Genomic DNA, 26168 nt, shown 5'->3' on the forward strand with positions numbered 1-26168 from the left:
AAATCCCAACTTTCGTGAGTCTAGTAAGTTAGATAAGAGTGCTGGAGTACACTCCAGGTCCACAGATAATAAAGCCTAATTCGCGGAAGGATATAAAAAACTTCGAGATACGCACACATATATTTAATGCTCTATCTCAGAAAACAGTCGCCACTTTGTCCGTACGTCTGATTTCTAACTTTGATGGAATTGAGTATGCAGGGACATGAAACAATTTGTCCAGATATGTTTTCAGATGATCATTGGTTTCTGTACATATCATGGGAAATTTCATAAGCGTATGATCCGACATTTATATGCAGTATAGTGAAAGATGAATATCATACATTAATGTCGTTCCAATTAATTTTCGGGTAAATATGTTGTTGTTGTTTTTTAAATCAAATAACGTTCTAAGAAACGTTCATTTACGCACAATATATTTAAACCAATAACAGTATTCGAATTTTATTGCAACTCATTATGCAGTGTGGTTACAGAATGAGCATGCGTACCGGTATATTGTAAAGTCATTTCAAAGATTTTTTCAGGAGTTTATTGCACTTTGATTAAAGGTAAGAATTTTGAGAGTATTTTTGTCGGAATTTCAGTAACTTGTTATTCGAATTTGATGAAAATTTATATATACTACACATTGTGAAATTGTGCATAATTTCTGGCCGTTACTCTCTAGTGATTTTGTTGTCGATGTTGCGGCAATTTTATCAATTCATCGAAGAAGCATTCATCAAGTTCACTGATATCCTTGTTTTTTTATTTTCTTCGTATAGGTTGTTTTTTTGTTTTCATTAATGGATAGGGAAAATATGTATCGTAAGCCATTTTGATTCAAACTTACACACTTACACACTTAGCGCGAGACCATCGTTGTAAAGTATATTTCGATCACCATTGGAATTTATGACTTGTGATACACTTGCTCAATGTGTAACTGCCATGTAACTCGTTATCTAATTCGCGTTATATTAAGTGCAGTGAACTCATTTTCGAGTATGATGTGATAATAATACGTGTACACTCTTTCTGGTCTTGTTATATCGTTAATTTGTAAATTTGTGATTTTCATAAAAGTTTGTTGCATTAACATTTAATTCGTTTTAAGTACATGAAGGGGTATTCTAAAAAATTTAAAATAATTTGTCTATAGCATTTAGTAAAGAATGAAGTATATTTGAGTATGTTGTAATAACAGTGGTATCATCTGCAAAAAAAGTATGTGCATTTTATCGTAGACAATCTGTATAAGCATTTAGCATAACTATTCTTAAGAATATTGTTATAGATATGGATGAGGCGTAGTCAACGCGCGTCAAGAGCGGGGTTCGCCACCCAAAATCGGAGCCACCACCTCGTCATATATTTGCCATTCCCATATTAAAACGTCACTCCTAATGCCTACTTTTGATTAAAAAAACCTTTGGTACAGCCAAACAGAGTGTCAAACGTACCTTTACTATTTGTAGCCACGTGGGGAGAAGGCCTGCAAACATATATCATGTAAATTGTGCATAAGATTCCCATATGACATCGGAAGCCCGCCTTTTGTTTTACATTGCCTCATCTAAATATAACACTGCAGTGAATCGTTTAAAAGTGGCGTTTTCTGCTCTTATAATTCATCTTGTCAATGGGCTTAATAACAAGAATATTTTCAAAGCGGAACAAATGTACATTTATTTAAATGTGATTGATAGCATATTGTTATGGCATAATGCATAAGAAACAAACAGAAATAGTGCTTGCTGAATTTTACTTAAAATATGTCAAACTTTATCATTTTCGTTTAACAAAACATGTCAATGCTTTACCATATATAAAAATATGTTTTGAAGCAAAACAATAGAATGAAATTTGTTTTTTTAACGAATTATCCGGAAGTTATTACCGGTAGCTGAGCATAAACATAAGACTCTCTATTAATGTTATCAAACACTTAAATAGAAAGTGTGTTTTTCTTTTTTAAACAATATAAGAATTTTGAAATGACAAAAAAAAATCTCCTGAATAAAAAATGTGAAAACATTTGAAGAAAAATAAGTTTGGAAAAAACGGGAAATTTCATTATAATTTATTTTTTGCATTAACAAATCGCTGCCTCAAAAACATATATTTTGTATTTTGTTACCTACCGGTTTTTACAGTGGTGTGACATCAATGCTTTTGTTTTGCTTCTATGCCAGATTGGATTTCTGCATAACATTGATTTCGCAAAAACATGGATATGCTAAATTGTGGTCCGCGGGAAAAAGTAATAATAAAAAAAAACAGTCCAATATATGTGTATCTTTTATATTAAAAATGTGTTTTATTAATCCCTCAAAGATTATTTCCAAAAGGAAAAGGGGAACTTTTGTACTAAAGTTTCTAAAAAAGGAACCGGCTCTTGAACTTCGTTCATTTTGTCCAAAGTCTTAATGAAACCCCTGCGCATGTTAGTAAAAAATGTATTTAATTAATATAAACAAACTTAACAGAACAATGCTGTCGGGATTGTTTGCTTATATCTTAAAAGTAGTAAAGAACCTCAGCAAACTGGCTTTAACTTGTGCATACACTCCTTAAAAATTAATAAGGATAAAAGCTTGATGTTTCAAATTATTTCTAAGTCGGTATGAACAATTATATTTAGGAGTATTACAGTATTACAGAGACTCTTGCATTTGAACTTTTTCACAATAATTCTGCTATCTTAAACAAATTAAAGTGATATTTTATATTTTATGTAACCAAATTCAGTATTTCAATACAATATTTACTTATCAATCGGTTTTATTCCATTTATTTATTTAATTTCAACAATGGTAACACAGAACAAAGAGTCAGTTTTACTGTACACTCCATTTGAGTAGTTGAACTAATTTAGTATTGTTTGGCGAAGGCATCTATTAAAACGACTACATGGGTTATGTTTACATACAAGATTTGCGTAATTAAAGATCCATTGTGTTTAGAATCAGTCTTTATCTACCTCAGTATGACTAGTTCCCGACTTTCATAATGGAGCAACTATCAAGCCAAGAAACAGATAAAATAAATACATTAATTTTGTGATTTTCACAAAAAGACTAACAAGTAACAAATATGTTTAATGGGAATTTACGCATAACTTTGCTCGGAACCAGTCGTATTCTCTCTTCTTGTTTTCATTTTAATAGTATTTAGTGTTTTTTATCCTGCTATTAATGTTCGCTCACGTTTCTTATCGTACCATGGGCAATCGAATCCGAACTTGACAAGAACTATGAAGTGAAATATATGTATATGAACTTCACAAGTATAAAGGTAAATTATTATGCTGTGAATTTGTTTACAGTAATAGAAATAAAAAAAGCTCAATTTGTCTTTTAAGTTAGTTGACTTATTTCACATTTTCAAACTGCAATAGTGTCCGGAATGTTCGGATATACATTAAGAATTGTGTTGATACAAAAAGACCTTATTTTACTACACTTAAAAAAGCACCTCTGTTCTCAATATTTGTTATTAAAAAAAACACAACTGAATGAACCAATTTGTGTCAAAATGACCTGATTCTTTCCAATCTACAGGGCTGGGGACCTTTTCCGAAAATGGTGAGAAAGCAACGGTCTCAGGTCGTTTCGCCCTAAAACCTGTTTGTCCTAGGTCACCCCCAGTAGTTTTACCCTTGGTCGATTCGCCCTAACAAGTGGGTTGTTTCGCCCTTATTTAATTCTTATATATTATTAAGGGTATCACGTTTACAGATTTTTCTAAACGTTTAAACGAAATGAAATAAACAAAATGTTACCATTTAAACGGTATCCCTATGTCCATTTAAAAAGCATCAGTACCATCGCATTTCCAAACTGAAAATAGTAATAATTTTTGGAAGTCATATTCAGTGCATATACCATTTGCGCAATGACGTCATATTAAAACCATAAAATATTATAAACCAGACCACCCGTATTACCACATGTGTATTTGTCATTCTACAAAAACAATTTAAAGAACGTCAAAAATAATATAAAATCGATGATAAATACTGTATCAAAATCTTCAATCCCAAAAAAATGTACGATGCACATGAAATACAATGTGCATATCGTTTGACTGCAGAAAATGAAAAAAAAACAGTTAATTAGCAAAAACGTAATCCACATATAATTTGCTTAAAATATAGCTTTTCAACATGCTACCACATTTTTACTTCGCTAATCAATCACTTAAAAGATTTCAAGATGGCGGCATATGATTTTCTGAAAGTAGTGAAGATTTCCCGTTACATTCTGTTCATGTCTGTGCCATCTGCTAACCAATCAGAAATCAATTACTGCCAAATTCGGTAGCCCGAATTTACCGCAAGTAATTGGATTTCAGTTTGTCATCGATATACTTTGTACGGCTACATGTACGTTATTTGCACCCCAATATTTATTACCGTAAAAAGTTGTGTATAAGGCGCACTTTTTTACCCCAAAATTTCATTTAAAAAACTTGATGCGCGTTATGCACAACTTCAGCCATGCCAAGACATTTTTTCCCTGTCAGTTACCCAGTATCATTCTGTTTCCCGGTGTTTAAACTGTAACTATGTTAATAATAGTGTTATATTTACGATCTGAATAAGATGGACAAACATTATAAAGTTAACATAAATATTTTCTATCTTTTTTCAAGTACGTACAGAGCATTGAAATCAAATAAATTTGAAGAAGAGAATGAAAAACAAGGCAGCCATTTTTATTTAAATGTTATTGTTTCCCACATTATAGCCTACTGTACTAGGGTTACACAATTTATTTGGAGGCACTTGTCGATTTACTGTATTTAATAGTATGTCGGCAAGGTCTTTCCCGATATATTTATGATTATTTTTCTTGCTTTTCAAATGTGTTAATAAATTTGATATTGTGTTTGTTTACACGTTTTCATACGTCTTGTCAAGATTGAGGATGTGGTTATTGAGCAATTTGCGTCACCTGTCAAGTTTTGTGTAGCTGGGCTATTATCAAAACATGCGAACCGGCAAACGGCTTCACACCTCCATTGTTTGTTTATCGCCGGTAATGTCGTAATGGTGTTGAGAAGTTTGAGTCGTTAAAGTCTCCAGGCAATTATAGACACTCGAAAAGAACGCATGATATCAGCAATGTAAATAAACGCGCGGTTGTGAATAAGTCATGCATGAATAACCACGTGACAATACCAATCGATAATGTCAGTTTTTTAGTTATAACTAATCCATCCATTATGTGTACTATTCCACGATTAAATTGTAGACAGTTACTTCGGAGACATATGATGAAAACCTTGATGGTATCCTCGTGGAAAGTGTGCATTTCATGCATAATTCATTTAAATCCAAACATTTATTTTTACGCATAATATGATTTTAAAAAAAAACACACAAACTAGTTGTTTCGTTATCGTCTTTATAATAATTAATAATTGAAGCAATAAAAGAACACGGAAGATTGGCAATGTAAATATAACGATTTTCAGTTAGCCTGTGGTACGGACTTTTTCCTCCGTTTTTTTTGCTTCAAAAACTTTTTTTCCCGATTTTTTAGCTTAAAGAAGTAGATGCGCGGTATACATAAATGCGCGTTATACACAGCGTTTTACGGTACATTGATATTGACTGTTTGAATGTTTACTGTTTTTGTAAACGTTTGAGCAAAAAACGACAGCGACCATTTAAACGTGATACCCTTATATAATATAACGTTTTTGTAAATGGTTGTTTCGATCTGAACAGTATTTGTTTAACATATATGGGAAATTAAGATTATTTAATTATTACAAATTTGATTATTGAGCAATATTATTATCAGTTTGATTTAAATTGCAATAAATTAACAGAAACATTATGATACATTTTGTTATAAACTTAGTATCACGATTAATTAGTGTGGCAGTGGTATGATGCGTTATTTGCCAATTAAAATAACTTCGGGACAAATTACAATTATCAAACAAGCTTAGATCAGAAGACTTGATATCAGATGATTTGCTAATTAAACAGAAACATTAAAAGAAGATATTATAAAGGTGTTATATTGTTTTTTTATAAACGTTTAGCCAGTTTGCATCTTTTGATCTCAAGATTTTCGCCGAAAGTGTATATGAAAAGCAACTTGGCTATGGCATCGTCATCCGTGAATTTATATATCGACACGTTTTTATGGCAGACGAATTGTGTATTTCGTGTGATTAGATAGTCACACCTAGCCAACATGCCATCACATGTGATTTATGTGACAGATGGCAACATAGGGCATGTGATACAAATCCAAATATATGACACATAAATAACTTTATAGTTTGTTTTATTTCAAAGTGTCTCTAGCATTGTAACGCCTCATTTCGACGACGACATACCTGAAGCTAAAGACAAAAGAAACAGTAATAAAGATCATATAATACTGTATTAAGCAATATCCCATTCAGCTGGTGACAGGCTAAAGATAAATCCTTTAATATCGCTATACATATAAAAATTAGGGCAAAACGACCCTGGATTTAGGGCGAAACGACCCAGGGCAAACGGGTATTAGGGCGAAACGACTCAGGGGCGAACAGGAATTAGGGCAAAACAACCCGGATTCGAAAGCAAACCAGAATTGTGGATTCTCTTATTTGAGTGTTAAATGTGTCATTGTCTATCAATGTGTAATAACAGATTTTATTAACCAGATTTTCCGAAAGAAAAAACTGGTTATTACATTGGCGAATGTCGGCGGATGGGTGGGCGGAACAAGCTTGTCCGGGCCATAGCTTTGTCGTTCATTGTGAGATATTAAAATCATTTGGCACATTTGTTCACCATCATTAGACGGTATGTCGCGCGAAAGAATTATGTCTATATCTCCAAGGTCAAGGTCACACTTTGAGTTCAAAGGTCAAAAATGGCCATAAATGAGCTGTCCGGGTCATAACTATGTCATTCATTGTGAGATTTCAAAATCATTTGGCACATTTGTTCACCATCATTGGACGGAGTGTCACGCGAAAGAAATAACGTCAATATCTCCAAGGTCAAGGTTGCCACAAATAAATTGATTTTTAAACAAGGGGAATAACTTTGATCAGTAACAATGCACATTTTGAGTTGGTCTCCGTTTATCAGACTTTTTTAAAATTGAAAACCTGGTTTTGTGACAATTTTTTCCCTTGTTATTCTTAAAATGGAAATTTGATTTCAATGTAATAAGATTGGTTTGTTGAAAAAAATATTTTAGTTAAATGTGAAGAAAGTAAAACATTAGTATGGTAGTTTCTTGTTGAGTCATGGGTTCTTTTAAAGTTGTGGTCATAGAGATCGTGTGAAATTACTTGATAGAATGTTCCCACATTATGCAGTCATAACAGAAAAAGTTTTGACCAGGTCAATATCACTCGACCGATGCAAAAATAACTTGACTTTGTCGAGGGTCGAATGGGTTACGTCCAAGACAGGTCTCTGGATCTTTCAGTTTCTCAAATCTTATGTTAGGGTTCTTGGTGATGCTGTTGTTCTTTAGTTCTTGTGTTCGGTTTATTGATGCTGGACTTGAACCGTTGCGTTGCCAGTATGAAATCGAACTTTTTGTGTACTAGCCAGTTAGGAGCATGCCTGGTCACTGTTCAGAACGGTTTGCGTGGGTGTAGCATGTTGGCAAGGGTGAGTTGGTGGCTTCAAGCGAACTCAAGAAGTCTCAGCCCTCTGTTATTGGTCTCTCCTATTCAAAATTTACCTACTGTCTCTGACCAGTCTTGTTAGGCGTCTCAGCCAACCTTGACATTCTAGTAGCCTTGGATGATGAGGATGTTTTTCTTCTGGACCTTGGCTATAATAAACTTTTGTGCATGGAAAAAGGTTCTGGGGAGGTCAGAAACAGGGTAATGTGAGCTTTTTTAATATTATTATATCTCCCACAGAGGTTGACAATGTTATTGATACCCCCACAAACGAAGTTTTGGGGGTATATAGGAGTGAACTTGTCAGTCGGTCGGTCTGTCGGTATGTCTGTCGGTCCGTATTAAGTGTCCGCTCTCTAATTCAAGTAGTTTTCATCTGATCTTCACCAAACTTGGTCAGAAGTTGTATCTAGATGATCTGAAGACAAAGTTCGAACATGGGCCATGCCAGATCAAAAACTAGGTCCCAGGGTCACTTAGTACGATTTTCACATTGAGCATGGTGTCCGCTCTCTATTTCAAGTAGTTTTAATCCGATCTTCACCACACTTGGTCAGAAGTTGTAACTCATGTGTAAGTCAAGTTCGAACATGGGCCATGCTGGGTCAAAAACTAGGTTACGGGGTCACTTAGTGTGTGTTAAACCTCACCATGTTGTCCGCTCTCTAATTCAAGTAGTTTTTATCCAATCTTCACCAAAATTGGTCAGAAGTTGTATCTTGATAATGTCTAGGGCAAGTTTGAATATGGGTAATGCCGGGTCAAAAACTAGGTCACGGGATCACTTAGTGCGTTTTAAACATCACAATGTTGTTCGCTCTTTAATTCAAGTAGTTTTCATCCAATCTTCACCAAACTTGGTCAGAAGTTGTATCTAGATGATGTCTAGGTCAAGTTTGAATATGGGTCATGCCAGGTCAAAAACTAGGTCACAGGGTATCTTAGTGCGTTTTAAACCTCACCATGCTGTCCGCTCTCTAATTCAAGTAGTTTTCATCCAATCCTCACCAAACTCGGTCACAAGTTTTATCTAAATGATATCTAGGACAAGTTTGAAAATGTGCCATTCCGGGCCTAAAACTAGGTCAGGGGGTCACTTAGTGCGTTTTTTAACATTCAGCATGGTGTCCGCTCTCTAATTCAAGTACACATGTAGTTTACATCCGATCTTTACCAAACTTGGTCAGAAGTTTTATGGAGATGATCTTTAGGCCAAGTTAGAACATGGGCCTTTGTGGGTCAAAAACTAGGTCAAGGGATCACTAAGTGCGTTTTAAAAATTGAGCATGGTGTCTGCTGTTTTTTGTGAAGACGATTTGCAAAATATTATGTGTCAATGCCGCATGTGGGGGTATTCGTCACGTCTGTGACAAAGCTCTAGTTGTTGATGAAACCTGACTGTAAGGGGGCGGGGCAATTTTTCTTTTATTGGTATAGTGAAATCTTGTAAACACTCTTGAAGCAATACGTACCGGTACTTTTGGCAAAATCATTAAAAAAATCGCCAAGTTAGAAAATGGTTCTGTCCACCAGTAGGGCAGAGCTATTTGTATTTTATATGACCGTAGTTTAACCTAATGAACACTATAGAAGTTACCTTTTTTTACCAATCATCATGAAAGTTGCCCAGAACATTGCATGTAGTTTTGATTATATCTTGGTTGAGTGATGAAATGATGCCATGGGGACTGAATAAAGGTAGTGATGACAGATTATGAAAAATAACAATGACACATAGTTTCTGTAGTATCTCAACTTTGTAATGTGTACAAACTAGTTCACTGTATTTTCTTACTTAAACACAGCATTGAGACAACACACTGGTTTTCATGGGATAAATGTACTCTGCACAATATCAATGCAATTTGTGTGTTATGATTTTAGAACAGTGGAACTGATATAAAGGCATTTCAGAAAATGGTAGCATGAATTCAGACTGAATGTTTACAGGAATAAATTACTTTAATATATCACTCTATACTTAATGAATTAGTTTGGATAAAATGAAATAATGAAACAAGAAACTGGAGAAGAAATTGTATTTGTGCATAATTTTGTATTTGATTTGTAAAGTTTGCAAATGTTTATCTTGCACTGATCTTTATGTGTGTGTATATTTAAATACCAAAACATTGAATATAAAAGTTTCGATGTTGAAAGTGATTTAAATCAATTGTAGTGTGAACCACAAAGTACATGTATCTTGGTATAATCCGGAAAGAACAAAACCTAATGCAAACATTAGAAATAATAAAAACAAAGTTTATGCTTATGAATCTCAGGAATGCCACCTTAATGTGGTCGAGCTATACATTACCATTTTGTCTAACATTTTGTGTTTATGTATGGATGATTGGTCATTTGTGAATGTGCATTTTAAAGAGATGGCTAACAGAGCATGTTTATTGGCTCACATTGACCCAACTACCATGGCACACTCATAGTTGAACAAACTGGTAGTTACATTAGTGGGTGTACAGGTTTTTAAGCTTGAAAAGATAAGTTTGACATAACAAGCTTTCACAGCAGGATGTTTGAGTCAGCTGCAGTCAACATAGTTGAATTATTGGCTTTATTAAGACTTTAACTAACCCCTCGTACTTGGTACAAACAACAGTGTTATGTGAACTTGTGTCACATGAATATTTGCATACTGACAAAAGATTTGTGGTCACTCAAATTTGTTGAAAGACAATACATTACCCAGTGTTTATAAAACAGTTTTATTTGTACCTCATGTAAATCAGCAGAAAAATCAGTGTTTACTGAGTTGTGAAGAACTACTATGGATAGATGTGTGAGAAGTGATGATAAAACACACTTAAAGCAATTATTCAAGCATACCAAGAAGGGATGTTTATATATATATAACACCTATGACTGTGTGGCTGTACATGGAAGGCAGTGTGTAATGGTTGAGGTCTTTCACTTAAGATAAATTACACTAATCATAACCTTATGAATGCAACTTTGAGATGTTTTTTTCATGCATAGAAATGCTGAAAGAAAGTGCATGTAACCAACTTCAACATTTCAAAACATGCATTTTATGTTTATAACTTGAATTTTAAGGATGGCATTGAATCAGGATGTTAGAATGCCTAAATTAGTGGTTAGTTATTTAACCTTTTATATTTGTTGGGTACAGCGAGTACCTGTAAAAGTGACTTTATTGACTCAAGATGTCAGCAGTGAGTTTTTGTACATATGTGTATTGACAAAAAATAATTATGATTACCGTTTACAGATATGGTACTAGGGAAGGATCTTGGTGCAAAAGAAGGATTATGTGCCTTTTACCTTCTTGCTTTCCTATTCCTGCCCCTCTAGGTTGGTCAAAACAACAAATGTGAAAATCATTTATTTTGTTCTCCACCATTGTGAACTTTCTGTGATTGTGTGTATAATAATGGATAGACAGTCAAATTACCCGTATAGGGGAAGTTTGACCTAAGCAAAATGTTGTTTAAGTATTAGAAACAGAACAATTAAATTAAAGATTCAACAAATGTGATGACTTTTATTTGTTTAGTTTCTACTGAATCAACATATTGATCAATCCACTTTAATTGTATCTGGTAAAGCAAAAGGCTTTCATTTTTCAAATGTTTGAGAACAGACTTGGTTTCATTTGCGTTGTAATACTATAAATTCTACAATATTTTACAATTATCAATCTGGTGCTTAAAATGGATGTCTGAATATTACATGTCCAAAACAGTTCAACATAATGAATTAATGATACTTGATGTTATGTGAAGCAAACTCATATAATAATCCTCCTCTAACATTTATATGATTACAAGTTTTTGGACAATCTAAGTTTTTGGTCACCCTCTCTTTTAGCCAAAATGATGTGTTTTTTATCCCCACGCTTTTCAAAAAAATATTGTGGTTATCTCCGCCGTCCGTCTGTCTGTCCGTCCTGGCCACTATCTCCTCCTACACTATAAGCACTAGAACCTTGAAACTTACACACATGGTGGCTTTGAGCATATGTGCGACCCTGCACTATTTGGAATTTTGATCTGACCCCTGGGTCAAAAGTTATGGGGGTTAGGGCGGGGCCGTGTCAGAGATTTTCACTCATTTGTTATGTTATTTTACATTAACTTCTTCATTTCTGCACAGATTTACTTCAAATTGATACTGAACCTCTCTTATGACAATATGGTCAATCTCAACCATGCATGGCCCCATTACCAACCCTGGGGTGCCCCGCCCACATAGACCACACCCACCCAAAATTGCCTTTTACTATAATTTCTTCATTTCTACACCGATTCACTTCAAATTGATACTGAAATTCTCTTATGACAATTTGATCAATCTCAACTATGCATGACAATACGGTCAATCTCAACTATGCATGGCCCCATTACCAACCCTGAGGCGCCCCACCCACATAGGCCACATCCACCCAAAATTGCCTTTTACTATAACTTCTTCATTTCTACACCGATTCACTTCTAATTGATACTGAACTTGTCTTTTGACAATATGGTCAATCTCAACTATGCATGGCCCAATTACCAACCCTGGGGCGCCCCGCCCAAAAAGGTCACACCCACACAAAATTGCCTTTTACTATAATTTCTTCATTTCTGCACCGATTCACTTCTAATTGATACTGAACTATTCTTATGACAATACGGTCAATCTCAACTATGCATAGCCCCATTACCACCCCTGGGGCGCCCCGCCCACATAGGCCACACCCACCCAAAATTGCCTTTTACTTAACTTTTTCATTTATACACCAATTCACTTCTAATTAATGCTGAACTTCTCTTATGACAATGCGGTCAATCTCAACTATGCATGGCCCCATTACCAACCCTGGGGGGCCCCTGGGTCAAACATGAGGCGTGGGGATACGTGTCGGCCTCTGCCGCGCCATTTCTAGTTTATGTTCTTTTACATTAACTTCTTCATTTCTGCACCGATTTACTTCAAATTGATACTGAACCTCTCTTATGAAAATACGGTCAATCTCAACTATGCATGGCTCCATTACCAACCCTGGGGCGGGGCCCCGCCCACATTAACCACACCCACCCAAAATTGCCTTTTACTATAATTTCTTCATTTCTACACCGATTCACTTCAAATTGATACTGAAAATTCTCTTATGACCATACGGTCAATCTCAACTATGCATGACAATACAGTCAATCTCAACTATGCATGGCCCCATTACCAACCCTGAGGCTCCCCACCCACATAGGACCGCCCACCCAAAATTGCCTTTTACTATAACTTCTTCATTTTTACACCGATTCTGTTCTTATTGATACTGAACATCTCTTATGACAATACGGTCAATCTCAACTATGCATGGCCCAATTACCAACTCTGGGTCGCCCCGCCCAAATAGGCCACACCCACACAAAATTGCCTTTTACTATAATTTCTTCATTTCTACACCAATTCACTTCTAATTGATACTGAACTATTCTTATGACAATACGGTCAATCTCCACTATGCATAGCCCCATTACCAACCCTGGGGTGCCCCGCCCACATAGGCCACACCCACCCAAAATTGCCTTTTACTTAACTTCTTCATTTCTACACCGATTCTGAATTTCACTTCTAATTGATACTGAACTTCTCTTATGACAATACGGTCAATCTCAACTATGCATGGCCCCATTACCAACCCTGGGGCGCCCCTGGGTCAAACATGCGTCGTGGGGATACGCGTTTGCCTCTGCCGCGCCATTTCTAGTTGTGATTGTTTTTGACACCTAGAGTTTTAAGCTCACCTGATTACTCAGGTGAGCTTTTGTGACCGGTCTTTGTCCGTCGTCCGTCCGTCCGTCGTGCGTCCACATTTGTTTGTTAACACTCTAGAGGCCACATTTATTGTCCGATCTTCATGAAACTTGGTCAGAAGATTAGTCCCAATGATATCTCGATCGAGTTCGAAATTGGATTATGCAGGGTCAAAAACTAGGTAACTAGGTCAAGAAAAAGAAAAACCTTGTAAACACTGTAGAAGTCACATTTAATGCACAATCTTCTTGTAACTTTGTCAAAATGTTTGCCTTATTGATATGTTGGTTGAGTTTAAAAGTGGTTCCGGTCCGTTGAAAAACATGGCCGCCAGTGGGCGGGGCAGTTTTCCTTATTTGGCTATAGAGAAACCTTGTAAAAACTCTAGAAGTCACAATTTTTGCCCAATGATCATGAAAGTTGGTCAAAACATTGGTTTTATTGATATCTCGGACGAGTTCGAAAATGGTCCAGATCGGTGAAAAAACATGGCCGCCAGTTGGCGGGGTATATTTCTCTATATGTATATAGTGAAAACATGTGAACGCTCTAGAAGTCACATTTTTTGCCCAATTTTCATGAAATTTGGTCAAAATGTTTGCCTTAATGATATGTTGGTTGAGTTTAAAAGTGGTTTCGGTCCGTTGAAAAACATGGCCGCCAGTGGGCGAGGCAGTTTTCCTTATTTGGCTATAGAGAAACCTTGTTAACACTCTAGAAGTCACAATTTTTGCCCAATCATCATGAAAGTTGGTTAAAACATTGATTTTATTGATATCTTGGACAAGTTCGAAAATGGTCCAGATTGGTGAAAAAACATGGCTGCCAGTAGGTGGGGCATTTTTCTCAATTTGTATATAGTGAAAACATGTGAACACTTTAGAAGTCACATTTTTGGCCCAATGTTCATGAAATTTGTTCAGAACATTTGTTTCCTTGATACTAGTGTTTTATCCAGGCCGTTTTAGCGTGGCGCGGCGCCACGCCGCTTTTTTGAAGCGCCTCGCTGCCCCTTTCAAAGCAAATCAGCGCCATGCTGCCCTTTTCAAAGGCCGCCGCCCTGTTTTCCGCCGTGCGCGACCTTATTGATAACATCTTAATTGCCTCTTAACCAAGCTTCTAAGCCGACTATTATCAGCGAAGATACGCGCGGTTGTGAATTCGTCATGCTTGAATAACCATGTGACAATATCAATCGATAATTTCAGTGGCTTTGTAACACTAATCGGTCCGTATACAATCGTGCACAGTTACTTAGGAGACTTGATGAAAACGTCGATGTTATTCACGTGGAAATTGTGCATTTCATGCATAATTCAGTTATATCAAAACATTTATTTTAACGCGTAATTAAATTTAAAAAAAAAACCAGTTGTATCTGTAAAATATTGATTTGATTTCAATTTAATGCAAAACAGTTTTAAGTTAAGAAAAATTAATTTACAGGGCTTGCACTAAACGGCGTACGGCCGTATATTACGCCCGATAATTGTTTCCACACGCCGATTACAAAACCCCATGACGTCCACTGTACTTCCTGAAAATTGGCCATACGCCGAAAATAGCTACCCGTGACATATTAAAGCTGTCGATTAAAATAACCCTCCACCTCCTATCCAATACAATTGGCGCAGGCTCACAGTAGATGTGTGTTGATGAATTGTAGCAGACGACAATCTTAACACGTTTGCTGTTCACGGTTAGGCAGACCGCGCTTAATTGGAGCACATGCTTGTTTATTGTCACGATGTTGTGATTACAATAACGTGTGAATGTCGGCAAAGAAGTTGATACCCCGTCTTGGACCCTGCTTGGCAAAAAGTTGTTAATTGTTGTAACAGTAGTAGGCCTGCACCATTGGTTCAATTAAGAACATTATGGCCCGTTTGTAACTTGTCAAAATATGTTAATTGGCAAACACAGATATGAATGTTACAAAAAATATTGAACTTGTACCACTTATCATTCGTGTTTTGAATGTCGCAACGTACGCTTTCCGATTTTGGCATTCCACTTTCGACGAAACGTAAATTAGAAATTGATGCAAATTGCTTTGTAAGCAAAACAAGTTTATATCGGAGACCAATTAACGTGTATTGAATTAATTGACAATGAACAAAAGACAGTACGGCGCCGTTCCTAGTTACACTTTTTGCGAAATAAAATGTACACAATACAACACGTGGTCATGAAAGTTCAAAGTGAAAACAATACCCGTTTACAATTTTATGCGGCAACACTTTAATTTTAGTACATGCATATTTCACTATGTCATTTATTAAACAAACAAATGAAAACAATGTCATTACGCAGAACTTTCTGACTATTCAACAAAGTGATAGTGTTTGTGAATCTCCATTTAAGATGCATATAAAGGACTTGTTTGTGCAATGTGTGTAACGTTTTAAATATAAATAATTGTTTAAGAGGGTAACTCATTTAACAGTATTCTAAGACTTCTTTGAAAAGCTATAGTTTGTATAAGATATATATCCTATGGTGTTTAATCTTGTTTTTTGTTACTACATGAAAATATAAAACACATAATAAGATATACATTCGGGATTTTGTTGGTTTTATTATTCAACAATAAATCTCAAAACTATACATACAATGTTTGTGTGTAACAAAGCTTGTTATTAAGTCACTATACAGATATATTTGTGCCCTTTTTATGGATGTCGCGCGCTAAAGTGCCCTTTTTTGAAATTTTGCACCACGCCCCTTTTCCTTCCTGTATAAAACACTAGATACAAGAGTTGAGTTAAAAAATGGTTCCGGTCATTTGAATAACATGGCTGCCGGGGGGGGCCGAGGGCGGCAGTTTTCTTATTTTTATATAGTAAAAAAAGCTTGTGAACTTTCTAGAAGTCACATTATTTGCCCAATCATCATGAAACTTGGTGAAAAGATTGGTTTTATATATATCTCAGATGAGTTTGCAAATGGTCCCGATTGGTAAAAAACATGGCCGCCAGGGGGGTGGGGCAGTTTTCCTTATGTGACTCGAGGGAAACCTTGTGATCAAACACTTTAGAAGTCACATTTTTTGCCTAATCATCGTGAACCTTAGTCAATACATTGGTTTTATTGATTTCTCGGACAAGTTGAAAAATGGCTCAGATCGGTGAAACACACTTTTTAGCTCACCGCATTGCACAGGTGAGGTTTAGGATTGGTCTTTGTCAGCCGTCTGTCCGTCCACATTTGGTTTGTAAACACTCTAGCATTCACATTTCTCAAGCATTCTTTATCAAAGTTGCTGAAAGATGTCCGTCAAGTTTGATTATGAGCAAAATCACATAGTTAATGCCATAATTATTGCCCTTTAATTGTTCAAATTTTCTTTATATTATACAAAATCCTTGTTAACACTCTAGAGGTCACAATTTTGTTTCAGATTTTATGAATCTTGGTCATAATATTTATTTTTGTAGCAAATTTTGATGTTTGGTAAGGGGGGTCAACTCAAAATATAGGTAACCATGTCAAATCTTACAAAAACAAAAAAACTCCATACGCAAGAGTTTTGGTTCAATAATGATGAAACTTGACCAGGATGTTTGTCTGGACAATATCTAGGTAAAGTTTGACATTTGGGAAAGATTGAATGAACCGACTCCTCTCAGGTGAGCGAACTAGGGCCATCTTGGCCCTCTTGTTTCTTTTTTTAATGAATCTTAAGTTTTGTACTGTTGCATTTAATTGGAAGTTTTCCTGATTCTTTCTGATAATGTTAAGCACACTTGCTTTTACTGCAGGATGTCGGCATAAAAATACTGGTAAATGTAAGCAGGCAGTCAAACTACCCATGCATTTGCTTTTTTGGGGTAAAAAGGTTGTGTATACCAGTAATGTTACAATACGAGCATTTTAAATCATATTAAATAGCCTCAACATGTGAGTGACAGGAGTCTATTAATGTGCGCAACATTTTGTATGTTTAAAAACGCTTTTGAAGATTTTTTTTATGTTAATTAAATAGAAGATGTTAAAGAAACAATTGATTTTCAGAATATCTGTACAAGATGTGTGCCTCATGTCAGCTGCCATAAAAGGAGGATGGTATATCTAATAAAATTCCTGTCAAGGAAACATTTTATGAAAATATGTAAGGTAAGAGTTTAATGAGAAGTTTTGAAAATATGATTAGCATGGTTCATATAAAATAGCCATGTATTTACTGTACATGCTTATTTTGAATATTAGTTTGGCACATATTAGGTAGCTAAACTTTATAAAGAAAGAGGCAAGTTATTGTAAAAAAAATAATTATTTATGTCCTCTAACTGTAACATCTCTAACATCTCCAAACAAAGAGGGTAGGTACATCAGGCAATTGTTTGTTTCTCTGTACTACTATGCCAAAGTTATTTCCAACTTTAATGAGGGCATTCGATGGCAGAAATATTCCAGATCTATTTGCAATAAACTTTTCTTTATATCTAAAACTTAAAATTAATTTTGTTGCATAACCCTTTACCACTCCGAGACACATTTTGACGCATTTGTAGTCCCTTAGATTTAGAAAGTTAAATTTACTTTTAAAAATACCTTTCTTACTAAATGTATGTTTTTAAGGCTTTATTTTCAACCCTTAGATACTGATAAGCAGCAAACAGCATAAAACCTGAACTTTTCTGGTTTTATGCTGTTTACACATAGCCTTTTTAGCTCATCTATTTTTTGAAAAAAAATTATGAGCTATTGTCATCACCTTGGCATCGGCGTCGGTGTCGGTGTCGGCGTCCGGTTAAGTTTTGCGTTAAGGTACACTTTTCTCATAAAGTATCAATGCTATTGCATTCAAACTTGGTACACTTACTAACTATCATTAGGGTACTGGGCAGGCAAAGTTAGAAAACTCTGGCTTTCATTTTGACAGAATTATGTGCCCTTTATACTTAGAAATTTGAAAATTTTGGTTAAGTTTTGTGTTAAGGTCCATTTTATTCCTTAAGTATCAAAGCTATTGCTTTCATACTTGCAACACTTAGTAACTATCATAAGGGGACTGTGCAGGCAAAGTTATGTAACTCTGACTGGCATTTTGACGGAATTATGGGCCGTTTTTTATACTTGAAAATTTTGTTAAGTTTTGTGTTTTGGTCCACTTCACCCCTCAAGTATCATAGATATTGCTTTCATACTCGCAAACTATCATAAGGGGACAGTAAAGGACAAGTTGCATAACTCTGGTTGTCATTTTTACGGAATTATGGCCCTTTTTTGACTTAGTAACTTTGAATATACAAATGTATGGTTACATTTTGTGTTTAGATCCACTTTACTTCTAAAGTATCAAGGCTATTGCTTTTAAACTTCAAATACTTTCATGCTTTCATGGGGGGGGGGCGAGCTTTTGTGATCGCCTTTTGTCCGTCGTCTGTTGTCCGTCGTGCACTGTCCGTTGTGCGACATCACTATTTGCCTTGTTCACTCTCTAGAGGCCACATTTATCGTTCAATCTTCATGAAATTTGGTCAGAAGATTGGTCTCAATGATATCTTGGATGAGTTCGAAAATGGTTACGTTTGCTTGAAAAACATGGCTGCCAAGGGGCGGGGCATTTTTCCTTTAATGGCTATAGCAAAATCTTGTTAACACTCTAGAGGCCACATTTATTGTCCGATCCTCATAAAACTTGGTCAGAAGATTCATCCCAATGATATCTTGGACGAGTTCGAAAATGATGTCGGTTGGTTGCAAAAACATGGCCGCCAGGGGGCAGGGCATTTTTCTTTAAATGGCTATAGTAAAACCTTGTTAACACTCTAGCGGCCACATTTATTTTCCGATCTTCATGAAACTTGCTCAGATGATTTGTCCCAATGATATCTTGGATGAGTTCTAAAATGGTAACCTTGGCTTGAAAAACATGGCTGCCAATATATTTGCATGGCTATAGTAAAATCTTGTTAACTTTCTAGTTTGCTCAATCTTCATGAAATTTGGTCAGAACATTTGTTTCCTGTGTAGTAAAGTTTGGTTTTATATTGTCAATATTATGTGACATTAACTGTATTGTGTAATTTTTCATAACGCAGAATTTTCATAGTTAACATAACTGTTTTAGTCATTAACACTTATGATAAGCCTTTCAACTAAAAGATAACTGAAAGAAAGACAACATGTACATGATTTTGCAGTATTTATACAGTATTTATCTGCCTTGTTTAACCTGGTTCAGTTATCTATTTTTAGGTCTGCTCTGGAATTTGGGAAGATATTAATCATTGATAAATGCACTGTTCTGAGAGAAAATTGACTACTCTGCCATTGATCTCTTCTGAACTGTATAAAATAAGCTGTTTTTGCTGATTTACATTCATTAAGGTATTTACTGTTGTTCATTTTTGTAACGATACTTAGATTCTTTAGACTTGGCTTGTACCTGTTCTTAATTTTCTGTCATTGTTCTTCATTTTCCGAGTTCTTGGAATAAAAATTAGTTTTTTTTTTTAAAGCTGCCTTGGTTTTCACTTAGAAATAAATTCTTTGAGTGTATTTAGGCGTCCCTGACTGAACGCCTTTAGTTAATTGAATTACAACCAATCAGTATAGTCATCCTGACCGGAAATAAGAGTTTGTCAAATAAATATTTCCGCATTACATAAGTGCTCACAAAGTTATATAACTTGTAACCGTCCTGTGACCGGTTCATTTGCGTAAGCGAAGGAGACCGCACTACCACACCTGGATAGGACAGTTGAGTTCGATAATGGTTTGGATTGGTAAAAAAACATGGCCGCCAGGGGGGGTCTTTTTCCTTATATTTATATAGTAAAAAAGCTTGTGAACACTCTAGAAGTCACATGTTTTGCCTTATCATCATGAAATTTTGTCCAAACATTAGTTATGTGGATGTCTCGGACAAGTTTGAAAATGGTCCTGATCAGTGAAAAAACATGGCCGCTAGGGAGTGGGGCAGTTTTCTTTATATGTATATAGTGACAACATGTGAACAGTCTAGAAGACACATTTTCATGAAATTTGGACATATCTTGGAAGAGTTAAAAAATGGTTCAGGTCTGTTAAAAACATGGCCGCCAAGGGGCCATTTGTTGTTCATTCTTCATGATACTTGGTTAGAACATTTGTTCCAGTGATATCTTGGGCTGCAAAGAACAGGTCATTTCTTTTTATCTCAGGTGAGCGACTTAGGGCCTTTCAGGCCCTCTTGTTTTAATTAAAGATCATCTAATAAATGACTACCACACCCTCACACTATACCCCCCACCCCCCATCCCCCAAAAAATAATTGTTATGACCCCGGTAAGGTGGCATATAGCAGTTGAACTGTCCGTCAGCATGTCAGTCAGTCTGTCCGTCCATCCGTAATAAAAACTATCATTGGCCATAACTTTTTCACTTTTGAAGATAGCAACTTAATATTTAGCATGCATGTGTATCTCATGGAGCTGCACATTTTGAGTGGTGAAAGGTCAAGGTCAAGGTCATCCTTCAAAGTCAAATGTCAAATTTATGGTGTCTGTTCGTCTGAAAACTTTAACATTGGCCATAACTTTTTCAATATTGAAGATAGCAACTTGATATTTGGCATGCATGTGTATCACATGGAGCTGAACATTTTGAGGGGTGAAAGGTGAAGGACAAGGTCATCCTTCAAGGTCAAATGTCAAATATATGGCGTTTGTCCGTCTGAAAACTTTAACATTGGCCATAACTTTTTTAATATTGAAGATAGCAACTTGATATTTGGCATGCGTGTGTATCTCATGAAGCGGCACATTTTGAGTTTTGGAAGTTCAAGGTCAAGGTCATCCTTCAAGGTCAAGGTCATCCTTCAAGGTCAAAGGTAAAAAAAACTACAAAAAAATTCATATCGGCGTTCTCATGAAGCTGCACATTTTGAGTGCTGTAAGTTCAAGGTCAAGGTCATTCTTCAAGGTCAATTGTCATCCTTCAAGGTCAAAGGTTAAAAAAAAAATCAAAGCAGCGTTATCATGAAGCTGCACATTTTGAGTGGTGGAAGTTCAAGGTCAAGGTCATCCTTCAAGGTCAAGATCATCCTTCAAGGTCAAAGGTAAAAAAAAATATTAAAAAATTCAAAGCGGCGTTCTCATGAAGCTGCACATTTTTAGTGGTGGAAGTTCAAGGTCAAGGTCATCCTTCAAGGTCAAGGTCATCCTCCAAGGTCGAAGTTAAAAATTATTATAAAATTTCAAAGCGGGGTTCTCATGAAGCTGCACATTTTGAGTTGTGGAAGTTCAAGGTCAAGGTCATTCTTCTACGTCAAGGTCATCCTTCAAGCTCAAAGGTCAAAAAAGAATAAATTTCAAAGCAGCGTTATCATGAAGCTGCACATTTTGAGTGGTGGAAGTTCAAGGTCAAGGTCATCATTCAAGGTCAAGGTCATCCTTCAAGGTCAAAGGTAAAAAAAATATATTTTAAAGTGGCATTCTCATTAAGCTGCACATTTTGAGTGGTGGGAGTTCAAGGTCAAGGTCATCCTTCAAAGTCAAAGGTGAAAAAAATAATTTCAAAGCGGCGCAATAGGCGGCATTGTGTTTCTGACAAACACATCTCTTGTTTTCTTCAAACATGGTAAAAAAACACAATTATTTTTTTTTTTATTTAATTATTGAAATACCGTCCAACCATCCCACCCAAGAATCCCCCCCCCCCCCCCCAAAATAAATTTTTGCATTTTTTTTGCATTTTTGGAAGATAATGTAATAAATGACCACACCCCCACACTATACACACCTCTCAACTCCATCCCTCCCTCCTTTGTGATTGAAATTGAGATAGGTCCCTACACCTTTAAAAAGAAAAATAGATGAGCGCTCTGCACCTGCAAGGCAGTGCTCTTGTTCACTTTTCTTTGGGTGGGAAAGAGTTAAGATCAAATCAAGCGCAAATGAACGACAAATCAACCTGTGGCACCTTTAGGGTCATCATGACGACATATGGTCTGTTTGGTCAGTGGAAATTGAAAACTTATGTTTTAGGCTTCAACCGTAGATAATGGTTTATTATTATTTACAATGATACAACTGCAGGGTTTTGTTTGGAACTTAACATTTTTAATGGAACCTGAATGGGGATTTATGAAACTCAGATTACGTGTTATGATATTTTTTACCTTAAGGAGACTTCACTGTTCACTGACTTTACTACCGATCTACCATTGTTTTTAAATTGTTTTCAAAACAGCTTGAGGCGTTCTTTTGCTTTAATTTGGTACTCTTATTAAGTCAACTGTTAAAGATCCCATCATTATGATAGCACGCTTTTATGTATTAACAACTGACATTTCACCTTGGGGCTCTCAATTGTCCCCTATCGGTAAAACCGGAGGGGACTTATGGTTATGATTTTTCTTTACAAAATATTTGTTGATTTTGAGTGTTTATGGGGCTTAAAAAATGATGTTTGAAGATTGATCTATGTACAACATTTAACAATGCTAAGAAGCCACCCTACATGTATCTTTAATAAAACACTGCTTGTTTACTTGTCATATTCAGTAACAGTTGCCCCACAACATTTAAACTCAAAACACTTTCTTTGTATAATTATAACTAAATTTCTTATCATAGCTCTATGAACATACCCTTTTAAAAAGAAAAAAATGAATATTAAAATTTTCAAACAATTAAACGGCAAGTTAATCACATGATTTGAGATAAAAATAATGGCACTTTATACATTCATGAATTATGAAGGTATTTGTCATATGTAAGGTATCTGGACACCATTGTTCATGGTAAAAAGTTGTATCAACCAGTCAGTATCTGACACATGTCATTGATGAATATGTACAGATTCACAAAAATATTTAAATTTGTATTTCGGACTATAAAGCAATCATTTGGGACATACAGTTCTTTATAGATCTCATTCCAAAAGGATTATAGTGTAAACACGACTAAATGCAGACGCTTGATGCTCAGGTGTTATTGTTGTCATGCTTGAATTGATTTGAAAGTTTATTCAAATGTTTACACCCAGTTATTCAAAATACATGATCCACATTTGTGAAGTACGCCCTTTTTCTTTATTTTTGCAGTTAAATTTGTTTGTTATAATAACTGTTTTATTACATCCGACATAATATTATGAGTTGCATGCTTCCTTTCATTTATATTTTAATTTTGTTGCATGTGAATCATTTTATCCTGTTATAAAATGAATAACGGTAACAAGTCCATCTGAGTTTTTTTGGCATGATCATAGGCTATTAGAAAGCTCCATTGTTATGCTCCCCCAAAATCTCAGCAATTAATGACCAGAATTCAATTAAACTTTGTGGGAAGCTTCACTACCAAGAGGAGATGTGCATATTTTCAGCCGGTTCTGGTTGGATGATTTTTCACAGAGTTATGGCCCTTTGAAATTTTCCATTAACTGTACATATAGTGCAATTCTTGTCCGGGCTATTTCTCAGCAACTAATGACCGGAATTCAATGAAACTTTATGGGAAGCTTCACTACCAAGAGGACATGTGCATATTATCAGCGGGTTCTAGTCAGATGATTTTTCACAGAGTTATGACCCTTTGAAATTTTCCATTAACTGTACATATAGTGCAATTCTTGTCCGGGCTATTTCTCAGCAACTAATGACCGGAATTCAATGAAACTTTATGGGAAGCTTCACTACCAAAAGGAGATGTGTATATTATCAGCCAGTTATGGTCTGATGATTTTTCACAGACTTATGGCCCTTTGAAATTTTCCATTAACTGTACATATAGTGCAATTCTTGTCCGGGCGATTTCTCAGCAACCTATAATTGGAATTCAATGAAACTTTATGGGAAGCTTCACTACCAAGTGGAGATGTGCATATTATCAGCCGGTTCTGGTCGGATGATTTTTCACATACTTATGGCCCTTTGAAATTTTCCATTGTACATATAGTGCAATTCTTGTCTGAGCTATTTCTCAGCAACTTATTACGGGAATTCAATGAAACTTTATGGGAAGCTTCACTACCAACAGGAGATGTGCATAATGTCAGCCGGTTATGGTTGGATGATTTTTCACAGAGTTATGACCCTTTGAAATTTTCCATTAACTGTACATATACATGTAGTGCAATTCTTGTCCGGGCTATTTCTCAGCAACTAATGACCGGAATTCAATGAAACTTTATGGGAAGCTTCACTACCAAAAGGAGATGTGCATATTATCAGCCAGTTCTGGATAGATGATTTATCACAGAGTTATGGCCCTTTGAAATTTTCCATTAACTGTACATATAGTGCAATTCTTGTCCGGGCTTTTTCTCAGCAACTAATGACTGGAATTCAATGAAACTTTATGGGAAGCTTCACTTCCAAGAAGAGATGTGCATATTATCAGCCGGTTATGGTCGGATGATTTTTCACAGAGTTATGGCCCTTTGAAATTTTCCATTGCACATATTGTGCAATTCTTGTCTGAGCTATTTCTCAGCAACTTATTACGGGAATTCAATGAAACTTTATGGGAAGCTTCACTACCAACAGGAGATGGGCATATTATCAGCCGGTTATGGTCGGATGATTTTTCACAGAGTTATGGCCCTTTGAATTTTTTTATAAACTGTACATATAGTGTAATTCTTGTCCGGGCTATTTCTCCCCAACTACTGACTGAAATACAATGAAGCTTTATGGAAAGCTTAACTACCTTGAGGAGATGCGCGTGTTATTAATAGGTTCTGGTTAGATGATTTATTTAGAGAGTTATGGCCCTTTGAAATTTTTAAGTTGCTTAACCATCCATCGTATTATTTTGTCCAAAGTTATGCCCCTCAAGACATTTCCTTTTATCTGTATAATATAGTGCAATATTGTGACAAAAAAAAACTTTGGGGAGCATAACCTGTCTCCGACGGTTTCTTTTTTAAAATTTATCTTCAATTTGTCATTTTGCTTGTAAAATGTTTTTTGTTTCAGGCATTGTTGTTGTCCACACTAGTTGTGTCGCTGATTGTTAATATCTCCTTTGTGATAGACACTGATGGAGTGTTCGGTTCCCTTCAGCTACCCAGAGGTCAGAGAAAACACTTGAATATTACATAATATTTGATTGTAGTTCTGTGCTTGAAAAAGTGATTCTAATTATAAAATAATAATCATTTATAGTTTGTGGGAAAATTTAAGTGAAATCAAGATTTATTGATGTGTGAAATGTTAGCCCATTGAGGATTCTTTGATATTTGAGGTGCAAAAACAATATCAATAATTATGAAAAGAAGTAGGCATCACAAAGTAGGGTATAATGCTGTAATGAAACTTTATATATATAATGTTTTACCAAAAAGCATTTAAAAATGTTACATATACTTATTTCCATGCATTACATTTTATTGGTAGGGTCTTAACTCTTTCCCACTCAAAAGCAAAGTAGAAACGGCTTATGCAACCAGCATTAAACCAGAACAACCTGCGAGTAACTTGCAGTCTGTTCAGGTTTTATGCGGTTTGCTGTTCATCAGTACCTTAGGGGTGGAAATAAAGCCTTCAAAACTAGAATCTATTGAGAAAAGTCTTTATTTTAATTTGATTCTCAAACGTGACAAAGTGTGAATTTGAGTGCTAAAGGGTTAACACATTCTTTGACAGTTGCTTTGAAAGACTTATTTTTTTTAATGAAAAGAACTAGGAAATCTGACGATATTAAACATGTGATAAATCAAGCTAAAATACAACAGAGCTTTACACCCTAGCAATTATTGAGTTGGTATCGTGTGTCAACCAAAGTGTTATTTTTAAACAATTTAAACTTACT

General features: G+C 35.6%; 1 protein-coding gene across 1 annotated transcript in view; it reads left to right on the plus strand.

The window, feature by feature from the left end:
• Positions 1-3189: 3189 nt before the first annotated feature.
• LOC127861767 (protein O-linked-mannose beta-1,2-N-acetylglucosaminyltransferase 1-like) overlaps positions 3190-26168 on the plus strand; it is a 61820-nt gene continuing 38841 nt past the window's right edge. The window contains exons 1-3 of the mRNA XM_052400447.1: positions 3190-3282; positions 17437-17538; positions 25334-25430. Of these exons, the coding sequence (XP_052256407.1) occupies positions 3256-3282; positions 17437-17538; positions 25334-25430 (226 nt within the window). The 5' untranslated portion in view covers positions 3190-3255. The remainder of the gene's footprint in view (positions 3283-17436; positions 17539-25333; positions 25431-26168) is intronic.

The sequence above is a fragment of the Dreissena polymorpha genome, chromosome 16, assembly GCF_020536995.1.
Source record: "Dreissena polymorpha isolate Duluth1 chromosome 16, UMN_Dpol_1.0, whole genome shotgun sequence".
Classification (NCBI taxonomy): domain Eukaryota; kingdom Metazoa; phylum Mollusca; class Bivalvia; order Myida; family Dreissenidae; genus Dreissena; species Dreissena polymorpha.